General features: G+C 44.7%; 2 protein-coding genes across 2 annotated transcripts; one reads left to right on the top strand and one right to left on the bottom strand.

The window, feature by feature from the left end:
- Window positions 1-29: 29 nt before the first annotated feature.
- On the top strand, window positions 30-3,719 carry LOC146181468 (large ribosomal subunit protein eL15-like). Its single transcript, XM_084576518.1, has 4 exons — window positions 30-108; window positions 1,036-1,222; window positions 2,125-2,261; window positions 3,387-3,719. Exons 2-4 carry the CDS (start codon window positions 1,051-1,053, stop codon window positions 3,690-3,692), a joined length of 615 nt encoding a protein of 204 aa, XP_084432644.1. The 5' UTR covers window positions 30-108; window positions 1,036-1,050; the 3' UTR covers window positions 3,693-3,719.
- A 2,680-nt stretch (window positions 3,720-6,399) lies between these two features.
- On the bottom strand, window positions 6,400-16,888 carry LOC146181467 (uncharacterized). The gene is made up of 6 exons (XM_084576517.1): window positions 16,311-16,888; window positions 14,581-15,098; window positions 12,529-12,747; window positions 9,517-9,785; window positions 8,114-8,533; window positions 6,400-7,560 (listed from the first exon to the last, which is right to left on the bottom strand). Exons 1-6 carry the CDS (start codon window positions 16,708-16,710, stop codon window positions 7,320-7,322), a joined length of 2,067 nt encoding a protein of 688 aa, XP_084432643.1. The 5' UTR covers window positions 16,711-16,888; the 3' UTR covers window positions 6,400-7,319.
- Window positions 16,889-21,085: the final 4,197 nt, after the last annotated feature.

Below are 21,085 nucleotides of genomic sequence, written 5' to 3'. Positions count from 1 at the left end.
CGAATACATTATCATCATTCTGATGCATCTCGCGTTTTCTCAATAGAACGAGAACGCACGAGTCGTTCTCTTTCCTTTCCGGTCTTTTTCAGGGAGTACGCCGGTTAGGTATGTTGGGCTCTATGGCTATATTGATTTGAAATCATCTTTGATCCGCGTTGCATATAGTGGCAGAGCCCTTTGCTGTAGTAAAAAAATATATATTATTCGCTGATATGTGTTGTGTTTGCAGTATTTAGCTCGTTTCTTTTCGACAAAGCGCTTCCGTCTACCCTGCTCTGCGAGCCATCCCTACCGTGTAGGCATGCGCTTTACCGAGTCCTGAAACACCGTGCTTTGTCGAAGATACCGAGAGAGTAGGGGAAGAAAAATAACTGTTTGTTTTTGGGTGAAAGAAATGTCATATTTTTGCCCGGCTTACGTTAACTACGGCAGCAAAAGGGCTCAAAATCGAACCTGTGTATGCTTCAGCGTTCCAGATTGTCATCTGCAGTAATCCTGTTGACACTTAAGCTCGTTAGGGACGGATTTCAGTGGTACGAGCTGATTGCCATGTGGGTGGTCTCATGTGTAGAGTTCATTGATCAGCCTTTGATTACCGCAGTTATACCGCGGTTCACCAGATTTCAGCAGTGGTTTCATGAGCACGTGAATTCAAGCAGACGTAGAGTCGCAGCTACATGATCAGTGAAGGTGTACGAGCAGATTTGTAAAATTTCAACTACACAGACGAGTATTGGGTCAGTGAATGCTGCACATCTTCCAGTTAAGGTAGCAACGGCAGAGTGGTTTCTCTGAAATCTTTGAGCTTGAAACTTGACCTAGGGGGCAGTACCTGTGCAAAAGCCCACACATTTTTCATTGCAGGCAGAAAGCCTAGCACTAATTTCCTTGTAATTATTTACTTCCATGTTTAAGTCAGTGTTTGCCTTTCATCTTCAGCCATGATTGAAGTACAGAAAGTAAGAGTGAAGTTGCAGCTGAAATTGAAAGGGCACAAGGTGATCATTCTCTTTGCTGGCACCTCCTTTGCAGGCAGGCGAAGTCGCCATGGGCGCGTACAAGTACATGCAGGAGCTCTGGCGCAAGAAGCAGTCGGATGTGATGCGGTTCCTGCTGCGGCTGCGCTGCTGGTACTTCCGTCAACTTAACACGTGCCACCGTGCACCCCGCCCCACCAGGCCAGACAAGGCTCGCCGCCTTGGCTACCGGGCCAAGCAGGGTATGCATGATTTTCTAGAATAACCACAGTTCCCTTTTTCCAGGCTGTACGTGTTCGGTGGTTACTTAAAGCATAAAAAAGGTGGCCATAAAAGATGTCTAAAAGCACCATGCTCGCCTTTAAGCTTCATAGTTCTACAGAACTTCTCTATATTAACTGCCTAATAGTGTTGCGCAAGAAAGTGAGCTAATTGTGGCCGGCAAAATATTCACGTGATCAGGTGCAGCTGCAGAGATATGCATACCCTTTTTTTAGGCAGTTGTATATTTCCCATTATGTTATGCTAGCCTATGACTGGCTTGAGTTAGTATTCTCCTTTAGTGCCCCTTTAAAATGGCCCACTTGATGGGATTCCTTAATTCTACAGTCAAAATATATTGAAATTGATTACAGTAGATGAAATGCGTGGGCACATTCTAATAATTTTCGGCGGTGCACATGTTGAAGATATTTTAAAATTGATTCTTATGTGGGTCATTGTGAACATAAGTACCTCAGATATGGACCTTTGAGACTGGCAGATTTGTTCATAGCAAGTAGGATAACTGTTAACCTCTGGAGCAGATCACAGTAGTGTAGCTACACATTCATGCTTGCATTGTAATTGCAAAGTACATTTAGCAGTAAGCTTGCCCTTCAGCAAATGCCTTTTTGAAAATGGCAGCAGCACCAAGTAACGCCAGCGTGGAAGTGTTAGATGGTTAATCCACTTGGCATGGTTATAATGGCCGTAAAGGGAAGCTGAGGAAAACTGCAGCATTTCTAGCTTTTTATTTAGTGTGCTCTGTCAGTACTGGCCAACTTCATTTGTCCTTGCTGTCATTCTCAGTTTAGTTTTGTAATGGCAGATGGACTGCGCAACCGCACATTGTAAGCGTCCTGACGGGTGACCACTGGTGCAGGCTACGTGATCTACCGCATCCGGGTGCGTCGTGGTGGCCGCAAGAAGCAGGTGCCCAAGGGATGCACCTACGGCAAGCCCAAGAACCATGGTGTCAACAGCCTGAAGCCTGTCCGCAACCACCAGTCCATCGCCGAAGTGGGTTTCTTTTTTCCTGCTGTGCATGGCCTTGAATGGAAGCTTGAACACTTGACTGATTTTAGCATCAATTGGGGACATTCAGCATTGAGTACACGCTGAAAAAGGGGGTTTGTCGAAGCTTCCTGTGTTGAAGAAAACTTGTTCAGGTGCTGTCAAAGGTTACTCAAATGTGAAATACATAGGCTTGGGGCTGTGGCCTCTCTGGGTTTGTTTTAAAGCTCAACTCCTCGAAATGTACGGATGTGCTTGTGTCATTCACTCTGGCTTAGAACAGTGAGTTTTCTTTCTGAAGACAAAGCACGATCAACAAGGGCTAAAGGGGGCCTCGGTTTGCTTGCCATCTTTCTGGCAAGAGGGCTTTTTTCTCAAAACATAACGCAGCTGGCAAGTTACACTTTTAAGTGTGCCCACACACTGATCGCTCGTAGCGCAACGGGAGGGCATGCTTTCAGCTGGATGACATGTGGCACCATCTGGTGCTCTCACTGTTGTTATTGTGTGAGAGCTGAGTACCGTGCGCTGCCAGTGTGCATGCTTGGAAGCTTTGCCACATTTCCTTTGTGATGCATGTGCAGTCTTCAGAACATATAGTTGGTGATAGTATCAAATATTGTGATTGTCACTGATCACATTGAAGATAATGGGGACAGATACAGAAAAAAAAAAAGATGTTTGCAAGGACGGGCTTCCTGGTGCACTTGTGCAGCTCATATCGGAGAGGGAGCCCTGGGTGGACGAAGGGACAAAAGTTTCAGACAAAATTCTGTGAAAATGTAGCCGTTAATGCATTTGCCTTGTTGCCAAGCCGTGAAGGCGGCCTTTCCATGCAGCTTCCAATGGGTAGCTCAGATATGAAAGTGAATGCATATTGCATGCTTTGTTCTTAGTAAACAGATAATGTCGAAGACATTTTCAGCGTCACTGCTAAGCAACGACAAATATTATTGTAGACTGCCTTTAATATTGGAGCTATCTGTACATTGCCAGTACTGTCCAGTCTCCTCACTTAGATGCCACTGGTAGGATGTCATAGTGTTTGGTTATTCACTTGCCTCTCAAGCATGTGCATAGTATTTGGGTGCTCCTTGACTAACTCTTCTCTCCCTCTGCATTGCATCACAGGAGCGGGTGGGTCGCCGGTGCAAGGCACTGCGCGTCCTCAACTCTTACTGGGTGGCCCAAGACTCCACGTACAAGTACTACGAGGTGATCCTGATCGATCCGTTCCACAAGGCGATCCGTCGTGACCCCAAGGCCAACTGGATCTGCCAGGCGGTGCACAAGCACCGTGAGCTGCGCGGCCTCACCTCAGCTGGACGCAAGTCACGTGGCCTGGGCAAGGGACACCGCTACACCAAGACCGTGGGTGGATCACGCCGTGCCTGCTGGAAGCGCCGCAACACGCTGCAGCTGCACCGCAAGCGTTAAAGCCAATAAATGCCCCCTTTCCGTTAACTTTGTTGGTGCCAGTCTTGCTTGGTGCATCCTATGAGCCGTCTTTGGGAAAGAGGTCAGAGCCCTGACCCCTGGTGCAGGGGCAGTGGAAATAGTACTCTGGAACCATGGTAAAACTTGGTCCTGTTTTGGCCATCTGGAATGTGAAGTTTAATGCTCAGTTCAGCTGTGTACCTACGGTTTATGTTTGGTCCAAGCTTACCCCAGTTGTGATATTTGGCCTCTGCGGTGTGAAATGCTTAGAAAAGTGGGTCGAGGCTTTTGCAGGGCAAAAGCATCTTTGCCTAGCATCTCTTGTTCCTTCAAAATCTGATCACAACTTCTGCATCGTGCTTAACAGCAAATGCTGCTTGAGCCCTGCCGCAGTGGTTGCGGCGCTCGACTACTGTGTCTGAGAATGCGGAAACGAATCCCGGCTGCAGTGGCCACTTTTCTATAAGAGGTGAAAAGCAAGGCGCCCCTATGCTGTGTGACTTTAGTGCACGTTAAAGAACTTGGTTGAAATTGGAAGAAAGTGGTCGAAATTTCCGGAGCCCTTTGTTACATTGTCTCTCACAGCATCTGGGACATTAAACACACAAACCAACTGACAATACTGCTTGACTCCTTGGTCAGGAAGTTAGCACAGGCATGCAATGCATCATTGCTAGCATCTTTTAGCAGCTTAAAGCTTGTTATCTGTCTAGATGAAAGTCTTGAGTGCCGTTTTGGGCAGCAGAGCTAAGCAGTTGCTTAGTGACCACAAATTTGGGGGAAAAAAAAAGTCCCCTAGTTTGTGTGAATGTTGCTGCAGATCTCTAATTGATGCATATTGTTACTTGATAGTGGTATGAATGGCAGAAGTGTATTCTGCATTGTTGCAATGCATATCTTGTACCTTAGCTGAAGGCATGGAGCATGTGGCTGAAGGCCATTTTACACTGAGAAGTTGTACACAAACCAAGGATCCTTGCATATAACTAGTAGTCTTCTGCTGTCCAGTGTTGGCGGATGTAGACTATAAAAAAAAACTGATTACAGTGGACAAACTGGCAAGCTGAGGAGGCAGCCATTGACCGAAATGGCGCTAAATATGTCTGCAGTGAAAATACCCTCATGAAAATGGCGGCTTCAGTTGACGCATTGACCAACCCTCATGACGTGGTGAATTGCTTTTCACCTGACACATTTCTCGTCCCACTAGAAAGTAACCATGGTGTTAAGAAAACCAGTTAAGACCATTACTTGTAGGCCGTCCTCTGAGGTGCAAAAGCTGCTTTTTTTCTGGAGTTGTATCCAACCTTAGCGGTTTTAAAATAGATGTGTGGTGGCGGCCTTTTGTGAAATGCCATCAAAATTACGTTTTGTTGATTCCATGACTCTCCTCCAGTATGTTGATGCTTGTATGGCATAAGTTGCATTTATGGCTTAAAAGCTGTATTTAAACCCCCCCTCCTCTCTTCCCAACTTCAAACCTGTGACATCTGCACCAAAAAAAGCCTCCGTGATCTCCATTTTGATGGGGGGTGGTAGCATAGCCTGCCTAACCTCTGGGTTCCGCAACAAAAAAAAGTCTATGCACTCAGTTTACTCAAAAAGCTTCTAGCCTCTACAAGTCCCATTTTTAATGAAAGGATATTCTTTGTGGTTAGAATGATTTGTCAGTATAGGCAGACTACAGTTAGTCCTCACTGTCCATGAAAGGGTAGTAGACTATCTTCCTTTTTCACAAGACATGGGCGCTCTCTAGATTCGTCTTCTTCTATTTGATCACAAATACGTGTGGGAGAAGCAATGGTCTGGTTTCATGAGGTGCTAACAGTGCCTGCAAAATGAGTGCTTTGCAGCTGTCACCATCTTCGTGTGTTGCTGACATGAACTGCACATGCGCAATAGGTGCTGGCAGCTCATTTTCAGCCAAGGAAGCTGGAGGAGGAGAGGTACGCAACTGTAAGGTGGTGATGCGAACGATGCACACTGACTCGTGTGGTGAGGCAAGGAAATTTGTGGGCGTACAGTGAATGTAGCCGGAATAGTCTATCACAAGGACAGTTCATTTCCTGCAATAACTTGGCTGGTAACTCTGCTGATGATTAATGGAAATGCAGTGTGTGTTAGACTTGTAGTGGGACATCTACATTTCTGGCCTTAATATTACAGAACATGTTTTAGCAAACAAGCTCTTCTCGCATCTTGCCTACATTCTAATACCTACAACTCGAGAAAGCAGCAAGTACCTCCTAAAGAAAGCCCATCATCCAATGTCATCCACCAGTTCTCATGACGTCCATGCCATTGGCTGGGGGCCCTTTGTTGGATGTATTTGCCGCTCAAAGGAGGGGCAACTGCCTTTTAAGTGAAAATTAGGCAGTACTTTATACATATGGTAGCGCATTTCATTGGCACATTACTGCTACTGCAAAAATATAACTGCTTTCGGTTACTCCAGCTGTGCATAGTCAAGCTGTTACTAGGCACCATAGCTATGTTTTGAAGGAACATTTATCTTCACCAGTGCAAGGAACCGACCCTCCTACAATTTTATTAGCGGACATTATGTTTATCATTTCCATTAAAATGTTTGTTCAAGTGGAAGATGCAAAGAACTTCCACTATTACAGGATCAGCCCTCAGAAGAGCGAGTTCGGCCAGTCGGGTGGACTAGTGTTGCCGAGTGGCAGAAAAGAACACCATTCGCAAGGATCAGCACTGACTTTATTTATGCCACCTACTAGCGAATTTGACCATCAGCTCAATCTGGTACCTCTGAACTCACTGGCAAGCACTGAAGGTTTCCATTTCTGCTCTGCAAACCGAGGAAGTGAGTGTCGGTAATCTTATGGAGCTAGCGTAATGGACGGGGAGTGGGACAGGAAGATCATATTGTGATGTCAGTGCCTGCCTCAAGTGCAAACTCCCATAGGGATGGCGTGGATTGGGCCCTAGTGTCATCGCTGCTCAGTGTACTTCAAGTACTGAATGTGGCGACATGGCCTGGAAGCTATTTCCTGATGTTGTGGTAACCACGGCAGACCCCCAACATGTGTTGCACTGTTACAGAAAGTATAACTGCTTATCTGCAACGACCTGGGCACAGTCATGTGACTACAAAGACAAGCTACACAGCTCTTTGAGAAACTTCATGGCTGAAGAAAAATTTGCTCCGGGCTGAGAGTTGCGCCATGGACCACAGACTGGGCAGTTTCTTTACTGACTGAAGCTAACCAAGATGGCTCGACAGGGCTGAAATGATAGCAACTCAAAGCGGGAACAATGTTAGTGAAATATGTTTAGGAGTGCTCCCAAAGGTGGAGTAAGTCTCAAAAGTATCATTAGCCAGGCAAGCACCACTGCCAAATGTATTACTGTTTGCATGAAATTTGAGAGAGAAAAAATTTGTGGAGAAGGGCCGAGAATTTTTAAGAGCTGTTGACATAAACATGCACTGTTTCAGAGTGAGGTGGCAGAATCAAGCAGGCATGTCCTTTTTTCACATAATCTTGTATTCCAAAAGTACAGTTGATACAAACTGGTAACAGGGTGAATGCCTTCCAATGAGCTGCTGTGATGGCAAAGGTCAATGCGTTGGCTCTAAAATGTGCAGTCAGTGAGAGAGTAGTGTCAGGACTTGTCAGTGACAAGCTGCGCCAAGAAGTCTGTGTGCCACTCAATGCTGTGCAGCGAGCGACGGGCCTCTATGTATGGTTCTTGGAGCAGGGCACGGACCTTCTGCGCCTCATGACGTAGCTGAGTGGCCAGCTGTGCCTGCACAGTAGGTGAACAGATACGTGCCGCGCCCTCTTTGGCACCAGGGAGATACCGCCACAGCCACTGCTCCAACAATGATAGCTGCTCTTCATCCCTGAAAGACACAATTTAAAAAGGGATGAAAGATTTTATGGAAGGATGACGAGTGGAGTGCTTTAGAGCATTTGAAGCACAAATCACCACACTTTGCTTGTCAAACGCAGCTCTGCACTGGTTTCTGAAAAAGCCATGCAAAAAAAATGAACTCACTTTCCTGCTCCTGCGGCCCAAGACCAAATGAAACCCGATTTGAGTTCTTTAGGCTCAAAATTACTAGCTAATAACTCTTACCTTTCCAAATTGTGCTTCAGTTTGAAAATAACTACGGTTGCCAACAAAAGCAGTCACCACTAACAAAAGCCTACTTTCATGATAAAAGCAGTTCCTTGTCCAAAGATGTTCAAAGTATGGTGAAACTGGCGTGAACTAGGAACTGTTGTCTGTTCTGTCCTTTGCTTACAAATTATCTTCGAGCTTACATGTAACCTCTGCTATTTGCCATCTGCCATCCAGTGTGCATTTATTGTTCCATTGTATTCCTGTTCCTTCCTGCATGCATGCGCACTTCGTGGCAAGCAAACGGTGCAGATTAAAAGACCAGTACGCACTGTGCACAAAAACGGAGCACTCCCTCGGGGAGCAGCTCTATGCTGGCCTGGAAGAGGGGTGAGGCACCATCGCAACAGATGTACAGTCCACCGTGCACACGGGTCAGGCCCTCCAGGGAGGACAGTCTCCAGGGGACCACGGCTGGGGCTGAAAAATGATGGCTGTGTTGTGCCGCGGTCAGAGACCAGAGGGCAAGCCGAGGAGGCAGCCGACCCTGCTTAGGCCAGGGTAGTCGGTCCAGGTCAATCTCGCACTGGTATCGCAACAGGGAGCCCCCCAGAATGCACACAACCATGGGGCTCCCTGTTCCACTAGGAAGGCGACAGCTGGCACCGATGAGCAGTGCGCCCTTCTCAAGCGACACCTTCACACCAAATGTGACTCCGGGGCTGACCACGAGAACACTGGCAGGCTTTTCCCTGCAAGTGAGTGGAACCACACAGGGTTCTGAACAGCGGCTTGTTTATGGCAATATACATGATGCAAAAATTAATTCTGGTGAAGGATGTAGATGACTGGAAATTGCTAGTGCACCCCTTTGCAAGCCACATGTTCAAAGCAGCACTTCCTTTTTCTGCCATGCATCTTTAAGCATGCACCGATTAGTATATGCAGGTTCGACCAGGCTCAAAGTAAGCAAGGCAATAATGAACAAAGCTTCATCTGTCTGCCATTCTTCCGAATTTCCCGTCTTTTTAGGATAAATTACACACATTATCTCCAATTTTAAGACAAGCTTTTGTGAACTTGAGCAATTTTTATTATTACTGCAAAGTCTTAGTAAACATGGTCTGGAAACAACAACGAGCAAAGGGATGGATGCTAGGCCTCGTTGTGTGACATAGGTGTCTAAGCCTTTTGTATCGCAACTCGACAACCAATGTGCTGCCCACTGAGACACAGCCCTTCCCTGCCCGTAATGTGTATCTCGATGCAGTTAACGCTCCTGACATAACCTTTGCAGCAAGTCAAACGAAAACGAGTACTCTCAGACACTGCAGTTGGAAAGGTTACTGTTGCCTATAGCATCTTCCACACAATTCTGAAGATGTGACGATCCAGTGAATTAAACTCTGCCAACTACTGTTACGTTTCATCTGCCACCTGGCTTCAAATTTTGCAGTGCTGTGTTACCTGGTGCTCAGCCTAGCTTAGCTGAGCGAGTGGAGCACTCTGTATTTGGAGCTGTACACAGGAATGAAATGCACTTGTTGCTCTGCTGCATGTTTCACAGCACGTCCCCATGTGTGAAAGTGTCTTCCGCCTTCAATTCTTCAAGCTTCCACAAGTGCGACTCCCAATTAAGGACTTGCACCAGTGTCAATGACTGCACGGCCCCTGAGTATAACGGCTGCTTTGGGCCCTTGCCATGGGCGCTCCAACACTCGCTGGCAGGACTCACATGGAAGGTGGCCAACTGAATCGATGGCCTAGCAGAAGACGCCGGCCCCAGATGTGAGCCCACGAGTCGAGCAGCTTGGCCTCTTCAGCCACCTGTGCTGTTGCCTGTGGTCCGTCTGCTGGTCGTTGATCTAATGGGAGCACAGGCAGCAGCGAGGTGTCTCCAGCCAGACTGTTGTCAGCATCTGCTGGTACTCGAGTTATTTCGTGCAGGAGCGCCTCTGCTTGTTCCCGGGCTCTTATCAGCTTGTCAAGAGCTGCCTGGCTGGCCTGCGCATCAGACCTGCCACATTATCGACAGGACGAACGTAGGACAAGGCCTCCACCAACAAGATGGGCACAACAGTCGCCTGGCACACCACCAAACAGGCATGCCTTTTAATCAATGGACAATAAGAAATCTTGTTCTGGCTACAAGCAGGGCTTGACTAAGTTGTTTCCACTCCTTAAGCAGGTAACTTGGGCTTAGTAGTAAGGTTTAGTTTGGCTTGTGGGTTTAATGTTCCAAAGCGACTCGTTTTATGAGAGACACCGAAGTGGAGGGCCTCGGAAATTTCGCCCACCTGGGGTTCTTTAATGTGCGCTGACATCGCACAGCACATGGGCGCCTTGCTTTTTGCCTCCATCGAAAAGCAGCCTCTGTGGCTGGTATTTGATCCTTGGGTACCGCAGTCTAGTGCCCTAACCGCTGCACCACCATGGTGGGGTTCAGCAGCAAGACTGTTCCCTTTAATCTATCAGCTGATACTAATAAGATGTGGTCGACTTTTATAAGCATAAGTCCATGCAGACCATGCCAGCTAGCTCTATCTGGTACAGTTCCAAAGACTGGTCAATGTTCCCTTGGCCTACAGCTAGGTCTACCACATGTAGATGCATGTTTTGGCTGCTGTCTCATAAAATGCATAGGTCAGTGATAACCTGAGAACAAAACTAATGCATACAAAGCTCCTCAAATAAACTTCTGGAATAATGGTTAATCTGCATTAAAAATAACAGGGGTACAAAAATTAAATGAATACTACAAGTTAATAACCTTGACTTTAAGCTAATACCGCCTTCTTCAAATAAAATGACAGTGGACACACTTCAATGCTCTGCTGCAGACCAGACAAAAAACAAAATGCAACTTTCAGAAACACTATTTAGAAAATACTCTCAAATTAATGACAGCATATAATTTGATTGAGGACAGCATTCATACTGCTTATACCTAGGTAAAATGGAGTTTTACATTTTTTTTTTTACTGGAAACAGCGAGCTATTATCAGCATTTACCTTACGCAACTAAACTTCAGGCAACTTGCATTTAGAAAATTTTTATTTTGAGCATGGCAACTCATAAAATACAGGTACTCAAAAAATGGGGCACACAATTTTTCATTTTTCAATTACTTCATCTAATTAAGTGACAAATTACACTAAATTTTCTAATTTAGCATCAAAGTGGCTTTTTATTCTGAGCTTTTTGAGACTATTGAATCACCTATTTTCCGATTCTTTTTATTTCCTTATTTAATCGATTGATTCGATTAGCTCGTCAATCAATTAACAATCAGTAAAAAGACAAATTACCATGATTATGGTTTTTTACGCAGCCCTCCTTATTTCCGACATGCGGTGCTGACAACTATTACTTCTACTGCTACAACAACACCGATAACTCTTCGGCCAAACGAGCTGTATAAGCTAAATACATAAAACTAGAGTAATATTTGTGCCATGTGCTGTTATAGCGCCCAGGAACGAGACAGGTGAGCTTTGCCAATGCGCTCTGGCATACACACCGAGCTAAAAATCGTTCGGAAACACTGTGCGCAGGCTCTCTGGGCGGCTGGAGCGGCCAGTTGACTACACGTACCAGCATGCACCGCGACAGCGGTGGCGTCGTGAAACTGGCCGGTGGGATCAGTCTATTGTGGGTGCACCACTGTGCGTTTCCTCCAAACATGGTTGTCACGCAGCTACACTAAGCATCTTCCACTGCAGCAGGAGCAGAATGAAACAGCACTCAATGAAATAGCTGCATTCTCTGCTTGACTACATACCACTCTCAACTGCGCTCCAATATTCCCTAACAGGCCATCAGTTATCTGTTGTCCACATAACATGTCTAGTCCATGTCCATTTCTTGCTTCTAGACTTAGGTCATCATTTAGGTTATTAAGTTATGCAGCTCACTCCCATTTGTATCTCTTGATGTCGCCCCTACGATTTCTATAAAATCTGAAACATGAGCGTCGTCAAGTCATGACTGCAGTACACATACAAATGTGTGATAATAGAATATTATCTTGCTCACTCTGCATGGCTGTTTTAATGATGCACTTGAGCACCGTACAGGAATGACAGTTGCCATTTGGTTTCCACCAACTGCAATTTGCAAACCCATATGCCAGGTGAAAATGCCTTAATGGCATTGAGTCTAGTTTCTGCTGGGATCAGCTGCTTTTAATGGTCCTGAATAAGACCCTTCTGGTTCCATATGGAGCCTTGATGGTACTATGTGGAGGGCTGCTGGTTCCAGATGAGCCCCTTGTCCCAGTTGAAGTTCTCCTGATTCTAGATGGCCCTTAATGGTCCCAGTTGAAACGCTGCTGGCCCCTTAAAGAGTCGCGCAGTTCCCAGATGAAGCTCATCTGGTTTCAGATGGCAACAAAAATTCCTCCTGGTTAGAGCCTTATTGGTTCCAAAAAATGACATGCGTTCAGGTTTCTATACATATCCCTGAAGAGTGTGGTATTGCACCTTCTAGACTGCCAGAGGAATGCCATTAAGAAGGTTTCTCACAGAAGGCCTCTTACTTGGGCTAACTGGTGCACGCTTAGGTGCTTAAGATGGTGCAAAAATCTCTCTAATGTAGAGAGGTGCATGTAAACAAGAGCTGTCTGCACACTTCCTCAATTCCCGCACCCCGTCAAAGACAGAGTTTCAGCCTAAAACTCAATCACTTTTTTTTTTTAACCGAATATTATGCCAGTCGGAATAGCCTTTCATTGTGGAGGCTACTCACGCCTGAATGATGCTGCAGAAGGTCCACAAGGATCTGCGAGGCTTGTTCGTTGCTTTTAGAGGTGGCATCTTCGTCTTGTTTGTCTTGTGTCACAGAGTGGCTTGGCTGCAGGCAGCGGACACGGCCATTCACTGGCTCCCAGGCCACGACTTGCTCACTGCCCACGCACAGCAAGTCCCCACAGGAAATCTCTGGGCCAGCTTCTATGTAGTCCCCAACCTGGAAGTACAGGAATGTGGCCTACCTCAGGTCGACGCTGACAGACATCCGAGCACCACAGCCACTTAGGAAGCAATGCAGAAAAAGCACTGAGCAAAGGAAAAAAAAGCGAGCACTTTGATGCAATAGCATTACAAATCTCATCAAGAAAAAAAAAAAAAAAAAAGGAAAGTGGCACCTGGCACTGTCCCTCATAAACAAACACTGCCTTTGTCCTCGATCTCAAGATTACTATAAAATAGTGGGTTTACGACTATTATTACGTACATTATAAGTGTCGATGCTTCATTCCACTGTGAGATGTTTTACGTGAGGTATACCATCGGACACACTAGCAGAGCTTCGGGATCACTTGTTTCAGCTGTGTTATAAATCAAGCAAAAAAAAAAAAAAACTTTAAAAATTATTTTTCCCTTTGTATAGCACAATGTGTAAAAAAAAAATATCACCAGCTGCTTTCTCTCTCTCTTTCACCTTATTTTCCTTTGCACCCGTGCATTAAAAAGAGACCTCCTTTTGATGAAGCCGGACTTAAGTACTGGTTCACTCTAATTGTACTTACTTTAATTAGTATTGTCAATGCATATATCACTGAAAAGCAAACACATCGCTCCTTCAAATCAGCTCAAAGTTGTTCTTAGAAAATGTACGCCCACTTGACTGACTGAATGATTTTATTTGTTTTTTCCTTACTGGCTTTACTGAGAAAAACAAAACAAAAACAACATGTCCATAGATAATTTTTTACCCTTCTCGCCTCTCCGTTTCCCATCCACGTTAAAGATCCCCAGGTGGTCGAAATTACTCCGCAACCCTCCACTACAGCTCTTCTTTCTCTCTATCCCCTTTCACTGCCCCTTCCTCCCTTCCCTTATAGCAGGGCTCAGGTGTCCACGGAACAAGCATGACAGATACTGCACCTTTCTTCTCCCGTAAACCAATTATTATTATTATTATTACCCTCCTCTCCTGCTCTGAGTTGAAAGCTCAAAAGGTGTTAGTCAAACGAGCAATGGCAACAGCGGAATAATTGAGGTTTGATAGTCAAAAACCTTTCAGTAGGCACAATGTTCATCACTAATGTACTTTTGCTGTTTTGTAGCCCTTTCCCTATGCCTAAAGCTGCATTTCGTTGGCCTGGCAGCTAAAAGTTTTTCCAAAATCTAGTCTTACAAAACACTGATTTACTGTTTCACAAAGCCTGATCAGACTCTGAACAAAACCACACTAGGCAAGGGATGAAGCCTGCAGTCACAAAATGGTCTCGACTATGAATAGCAACAAACCTGGCAGAATTAAACAAGTTATGTGATCCATTCATTCTATTTTAATTCCTTCACATCCTGAGGGTTGGAAGCAAGACAGAAGCGCAACTGCCCTAATATGTCCAAGTATACCAGTGGCATCTGCCAGCTCAGCAAATAGATTCAGTCGCCAAGCTGAATTTAGTGCTAGATGAGGTAACTGTGCACATATTGAGAATATTTTTCTTTTTTCCTTGTAAATTTACTACTACACGGTGTGAATTGTGCCTTCTAATAAAGCACCTGATTTCACTACACACCTTAATTAAGAAATTAAAATGTGAAATTGGGCCTTCTGACCGAAGCCATAATAATATGACAAGCAAATTTAATTTTGTAGCTCTAACAGGCGTGTTCATGATGTGGACACATTCTCAACTTGTGTCAAGCTGCCAAGAACAGGTTCTAACCTTTTGACACCGTAGGCCATGCAGTCGGTCACTAGATGAACTAAGCTAATGCGAACTAAGGTTAACAGAAGAGGTAGTATGGAACTTGGCTTTTTGTCAATCTTCTCACTGTGACTCACCTGGAAATGCCTTCTGGAATCTTGACGAATAACTGCTGCACTACCGGAGTGGGACCATGCAAGCACAAAGTCTAAACTGCCACAAAAGGAGCTTCCTTGGAGCCTTGCAACGTCCTGGAACGGCAGCTGACACCGAAAACGGGGACAGCCAGACTCGACCACCAAAACCGAGCCAGACGCAGTGCATGCCACGGTGGTGTTGTCTCGAAACACAGCACCAAGACGACTCAAGGATGCCACTGGTTCACCACAAGGCCTTGCGGGAAGCAGAATCAGGCAAGCAGTCAAATTAAAGCTTTTGTACAGGGAGCTCAAGAACAGACTGGTAGGCAGCTTTGTTGTCTGAGCACCACAGGCCGCAACAAAGCATACACCTTCTTCTAGGGCCAGGACACACAGCAGGACCCAGGACTGCTGGCAGGATTCTCCGGACATGAGCACCTGGCAGCTGGTGCCAGAGAGGATGGACCGAGCTGATTCATCTTCAGCCAGGTCTACTGTGGTTTGAGGGCTGTCCACTGTAAGTGTATGAGATGACTTAGATGCAGAGGAGATGGAGTCACCAAGCACAAAGGAAAAAACAAGCACAAAACAAATGCCCGACTCTTACAAACTTAGCCAAGAAGTGGCTAAGCAGGATTGTCTAACCACAGCTAAGCCTGTTCTGCCATGCCTGTGCCAGTTGCTTTACCTTTACGACAATCCACTGCCTGGGAGCTGAAAGCAAAGAAAAATGCATTTTTTTTGCTATGCCCGAGTGCGCTAATGGCACCAAAATTATTAATAAACGGTCGTTAAGATTAATGTGAGCTCCCAGTTATCCTGTAGTTTAGTTTTCCACTTAGATTTGTATTTCTTATTTTGGGCAAAGGCACAATGTATAAAAACAAATTTGTCAGGACACTCACTGCCTGTTAGAGGGCTGTCAGGCATCGCAAACAAAAGTTCAACATGGCTTGACACTGCGAACAGTGGTTACGTAAGGAACATAAGAGGGCGCAATACACATTCTGACATAATCTGAGACTAGTTTCTTTTCAACACATTGCGCTAGTCTTCTTTAAACATGGTCACCTCTTAGTAACTGCAGTTTTCTAGTCTGCAGAATGACCATTTTACCAGACATACTATCCTGATCAAGTGGAGCACCCACCTGCTCTGGCATGTATCAAAATATTAGTTGAATAAGTAATGTATTCACATACAGTGTAAGTTTTTTCGAAGCTGCTAGCATGCACTACATTGGAAATGATACAAATAAGATAGAGCCGGCAAGAACCATGCGGAGAAATAGGGTACTGTAGTAACCCGTAATAAAAGTTCATTCGCAGTGCTTACAAACGTCATTACTCGTAACACAGTGCTCCCGAGAGGTAGCGTCAGTGTGATGTGAAGTTGTTGCTTAAAACCTGTGAAGCTGGCAGTTAAACGGCGCAAGTTCTGCTTACGCTAATAAATTTAAATTTCTACGCAACAGAGACGGCGCAATCGTGCTTCCGAACTTTGCTAATAAACTTTTAGCGCATAACCTACATAATATATATATATATATATATATATATATATATATATATATATATATATCAAAAGAAAACTGATCGGGATGCTAAGCTGGACACGTGATCCGTTTTCCGAACTGCACATGTTTAATTAAACCAGTTTTTCTACGAGAAAGCCAAGGATGGCGATGCGAACGCAGGGCCAGATCGACAACAGTTCAGCCAACGCACATGGGGGAAGTGGCTGCAGAATCAATCGGCGAGGAGAAAGCAGTGCCAGCGTCGGACCATCCAACACAGCGTGGAATAGCGAAGTGTCGTCGGCGTCTTCAGGCACCTCAGCGATGCTGCTAAAGGTAGCGCTCTCGGAGTCCCATGCATGTAACGCCTTTCCGGCACGCAACACGAGTGTCTCAAGGCCATTCGTCCAACAGCACACGCGCGTCAGCTCGCAGTCCCGTCTGCCGGAGGAGGCCGCAGCTTGGATCTCAGCTCTGGTCGAAACAGTCTCGTGAACTCCACCCTGGCCTCCACGAGCACGTAAACAACGTACCCGACAGCGACCCTCGCCCGACGCCCGCGCGGCCCACAGCTGTGCGCCGAACACGGCCGTCGACCAGCCGCTGTTCATCGGTCGACTCCAGTCAGTTACTCTCAAGATGTGACGGCGACGGCGCGTTCACCGGGCTTTAGCCCACTTTAACTGCTTTAACCGCTTTAACCGGGTGCCACGCTAATTCATCCGCTCAGTATTTACCAACTGTTTTTGTGACAGTTTCCTGCATGGTTCCTTGCTGTCCCTCGGCATTTCGTAATGAGCGCCATTATAACTGCGAAACCATGACGAAAGTTTCGTAGAAAGCGGCGACTGGTGACACGCACCGTGGCACCAGCAAAACGCTGCTGCCACGCACAAAAATACGTCACCCTACGTCATCATAAACTAAGCAAAAGAAAAAATGTGCGCAATAGCAAGTGAAACATTTATAATACTAATTTATAACTTAAAATTGTGGCTTAAAATAAGTTATTGTTCATTTTCTTAATCATTTTAACTTATGTAGGTATCGGCGGCGTTGGCGCGTTGGTCATGGCGTTGGTCGCGCACTTGTACTCATGGCTTATTTCCATGCCTATTTCAGTCGAAGCGTTTCGCGTACTCATATATCAAATCCTCCTCGCTAATCTCCTTGCTAATCTCTGGATTAGCAAGGAGGATTTGAGAAATCCGCGCTTGGTTGCTACAATCAAGCACGGAGTTTGGACGCGCTTGATTGTGACGTACAGTTGCAGACGAAGTTTTTCTCGTGTAGTGCAATTTCTAGCTTAGCTCTGGGCTTCGGGTTCGGCTGTGCATTGTGCGCTTCATTCGACGCAAGGGAATTAGGCTCCCCGTGGGCTGCCTATCTCGTTGTTCTGCCGAAAGTATTCCGCCTTCAAATACGCAGTTGGTGTTCTGTTCCATAGCTCTAAGGCTGTACGTTATGGCACTGCATTTATTTACCTCCGAATTCCTTTTTGTAATCAGCTAGGCTACGCGTTCGCAATTAATAATTCAGTGTTTAATGTATCTGATAGAGACAGGAAATACAGGCTGTATGGCCGGTTAATATCGCTTGTCAGAAAGAAACTGCAGGCAGCTACAGCTGGTGAATATTCGAGGTTGCTTTGGTTGCCTTTGGTACTTATATGAAACTATATATGTATGACCGCGAACTGGGTTTGCATTATGGCTCAGCAGTGTGGCTGATCAATCTGTAAGTCAGAAAAAACGGTACATAATGCAAACCCCTGTTTTTGGAAGGTGCAGTTGTACTGAGTGTGCCCTGTATCTGAATTAACTCAGCAGTTTTCGTGGAGCCTCCCCGCCCATACTTCTATAGTTTCCATCTTTCAGAGATTTGTCCAAGTCAGTGCAGTGGCATCGTCTTTTGACTTGTTATTATGTGAAAGTTGCGATATGGGCAGTATGGTATGTTTTTCATCGAGACACTGGCCCAGTCAAGAAAAAAAATTATGATTGTCAATTGAGGTTTGCAGTTGCAAAATTTCTAAATATGCTTTTGGCACAGACTCGAAGCACCAGTTTGAATAAATTGAACATTCCAATTAGGCAGTTTAGCTAAGGCTTCCAGTTTTAATGCTTATTTTGCTGGCACTGACCTGAAATGGCAGCTCCAAGCGGGCGACAGGCAAGCATGCATTCATATGACACATAGACCATATGAACACTATATATACCTGAAGAGTTGACACGATCTTTTCTTTGTTGCGGCTTAACCTCGCACATTGTACCCTCTTCTTGCATTCAGTGGCAGATCTTCAGGAGTCAGAGTTACTTCGTTTAATCACAACTTATGTGGTTATAGAAATTATGCAAACTACACAGCAGTTTAAGTTGTAACATTTTTTTATTGAATGTTCAACAGGGCCTTCCAATTGAATATTCCGAAGTAAGTGCCAATCAGAAGTAGAGAAACCATTTGAGCTACCTGATTACATTCACAAGTCCAGCTGGCATGTCTTAATCTATTTCATTCCTAATATACACTTGGTGTCTTTTATCCTGGGGTAAATTGGCAGCACACTTGGCAAAGTTACTGTTCAAAAGCAATTAAATTACATTACCAATTACTTGCTAAGCCTTAAAAATATAATGAAATTGCTAAATACTGCTCCCAAAAAGTAATGACATTACCATTACTTCCGCAGAGCAAATTCCTTCTCATTATAATTACTGTCTGGATTTCATCTGTATATAAACTAAGTAAAGCTTGTGAACAAAACCTCTCCAAACACTAGAGCACATTCTTTCATCTTCCTGCCAAATTCTATCCAGTAAGACTATTCCCTCCCCTTTTCCTACAGAACAGGCTATTAAAAATATAAGACAATGGCAGCAAAAACAATCGTGGTCAAACACGCCGTGAACATTTCCGCCTGTCTCTTCCCCAAAACCCCTTGTTTGCCCGTGATGGCAAGTGTAACCAGGCGCCACTGTGCCTATAGCCAGTATGCAACAGTGAGTGCTACTGCACACTTTCAACTAGTTTTGACCTTCTACCATTTTGCACCATCTGTCACTTCGATGGACCCTCAACGCCTTACATGTATACCTTCTGCTTAGAGAATGGTTGTGATCCGGAGACACAGGGCAGGTCTGAGGCCTTGAACATGTAGTTCTACTCAATTCTGTCTTTTTTTGCTTATCCATCAGTGTGGGACAGGCTTGCTGCATGTCATTACTGTTTTCTTGGCATCGTACCGGGAGTACATAGTATGAAGTATAGAAACAGCAGTGAGTCACTTTAGTAAAAGTAATTTTGAAATGAATGACTTACTTTCAGTGCTTAAAGTCTGGTTCTATCAGAGAGACTCTAGAAATTTGAGCGCAATTGTTGAGGAGGAACTAAGAGGGTGAGAGAAAGGGCTGGCGGTCTTTGCACATGTTTCTATTTAAATGGGAGAAATTATATATATATATATATATATTAAGGAGGTTTTTGTGATCATTTTATGACATGCACCTGAAAAAGTGATCCCTGCACTCTGCCAGCATGATCGATGATCTGTGATGTAAAGCAGCTTATAGTGAAACAACAAAGTGTCAGCACTTGTAACATATGCAATATTTCTTTAAAGCACTTTATATAGAAAGTACAATCTTAATTGCACGTTAAATGTAAAATCAACTAAGTAAACAATATATATGCTATAATTTTTACACTTCAAGTGAACGCAATGAAAATTAGCAAAAAATACTGTAAGAGCTACCAGCTTGGTTTGTCTGGTGACAAGTACATCATCTGAATAATATTGCGTGAGCATATTGACAATTTGCTCAGCTAGTAGCAAAACACAGTGCGAACCGGCAAAACCGAAAAGATGGCATGTGAAAATACCTTAATTAGTTCCAGCCTCTGTGTAAAGGACTAACTTTTGTTTTCTTCATCACAGGTTTAAGAAAATTCTAATTCTTACTAAAATTAAGTAATAATTCTTACAAAAACTTGCTGCAAATTTTTCTGACAATCATAAGCATTCTCTGATTTTCACTGAACAGAATAAAATTTGAGGACACTTTGGCGACTAAAGTGATGAAAGGCGAAAACCTGAGTGCTGCATTCTGCTACGCGAATGTTGCGCATGTAGCTATGAGTGCTGCTACAAGTAAAGCTAGTGACTACTCTTTCACATTCTGCAAGTGCATTTATTCAGTGCATTCTGCTTGGCAGCGCAGTGACAAGATCGCGCTCCTTGTATCTTTGCAGTTGTTCTACATTTACTGTTGTGTGGTTGATTTTACCAGGTGTGTGGCATTAATTAGTAATTATGAATGAATTAGGCATTAATGTGTAATTAGTAATGAAATAAATAATAAGTCATTTATTTGCAGTTAGCCATTAATTGATTAGTAAACAGTCATTGATTGCCATATGGCCATATAAGCCACGCATTCGCGCATACTGTGGTGGTGCTCTGCGATTGGTGGAGACCTCCATGACGTCATCCTGTCTCGACCGATCAGAGCTGCCGCAAAAGTGTGATACTTTGGCTGACGACAACGATGAGGCAATATAAAGGCCTTTGCCAAACGGATGCACCTGCTTCATATTCGTGCAGTGCTGGACCCCGGATATATTCAAGTGCGGGGGGTCTCAAACCTCTCGTAAAAACTGATGAGGGTTCTCAGACACAATGACACCCCGCTGACTTTAAGTGATAATCTTTTCATGTATCTAAAATAATAATGTGGGCTATTGTGAATTGCACCTTTATTGTAATGCTAGTGTAGTGCATCTGGCAAGTATATTCCCACTGAAATCAGGGCTAGCAGCTGGTAATCGATATGCCTCCAAGAGTATATGATACCTATATGATACCTTGCTTGTGACCATTGATTAGATAGAAACTTCAAAAAGGCTTGAAATTGAATCTAAGACAGCAGCAAAGGTAGGAAGAGAGCCTAGTGGATTAGTGAACCAGCAGGAGCTCAAAGGCAAGAT

Source organism: Amblyomma maculatum, chromosome 8, assembly GCF_055883805.1.
Source record: "Amblyomma maculatum isolate TAMU_Amacu chromosome 8, ASM5588380v1, whole genome shotgun sequence".
Taxonomy (NCBI): Eukaryota; Metazoa; Arthropoda; class Arachnida; order Ixodida; family Ixodidae; genus Amblyomma; species Amblyomma maculatum.
The sequence above is the reverse complement of the archived record's forward strand: the minus strand, read 5'-3'. Positions and strand labels throughout refer to the sequence as shown.

Excerpts from the sequence above, each read along its gene's own strand:
- LOC146181468 (XM_084576518.1), top strand. The coding sequence starts at position 1,051 with ATGGGCGCGTACAAGTACATGCAGGAGCTCTGGCGCAAGAAGCAGTCG. Across the intron at positions 1,223-2,124 it reads TGGCTACCGGGCCAAGCAGG|GCTACGTGATCTACCGCATC; the intron begins GTATGCATGATT and ends CCACTGGTGCAG. Across the intron at positions 2,262-3,386 it reads ACCACCAGTCCATCGCCGAA|GAGCGGGTGGGTCGCCGGTG; the intron begins GTGGGTTTCTTT and ends ATTGCATCACAG.
- LOC146181467 (XM_084576517.1), bottom strand. The coding sequence starts at position 16,710 with ATGAACAGCGGCTGGTCGACGGCCGTGTTCGGCGCACAGCTGTGGGCC. Across the intron at positions 15,099-16,310 it reads TCTGCAGCCACTTCCCCCAT|TGGACAGCCCTCAAACCACA; the intron begins GTGCGTTGGCTG and ends ATACACTTACAG. Across the intron at positions 12,748-14,580 it reads ATTCCAGAAGGCATTTCCAG|GTTGGGGACTACATAGAAGC; the intron begins GTGAGTCACAGT and ends CTGTACTTCCAG.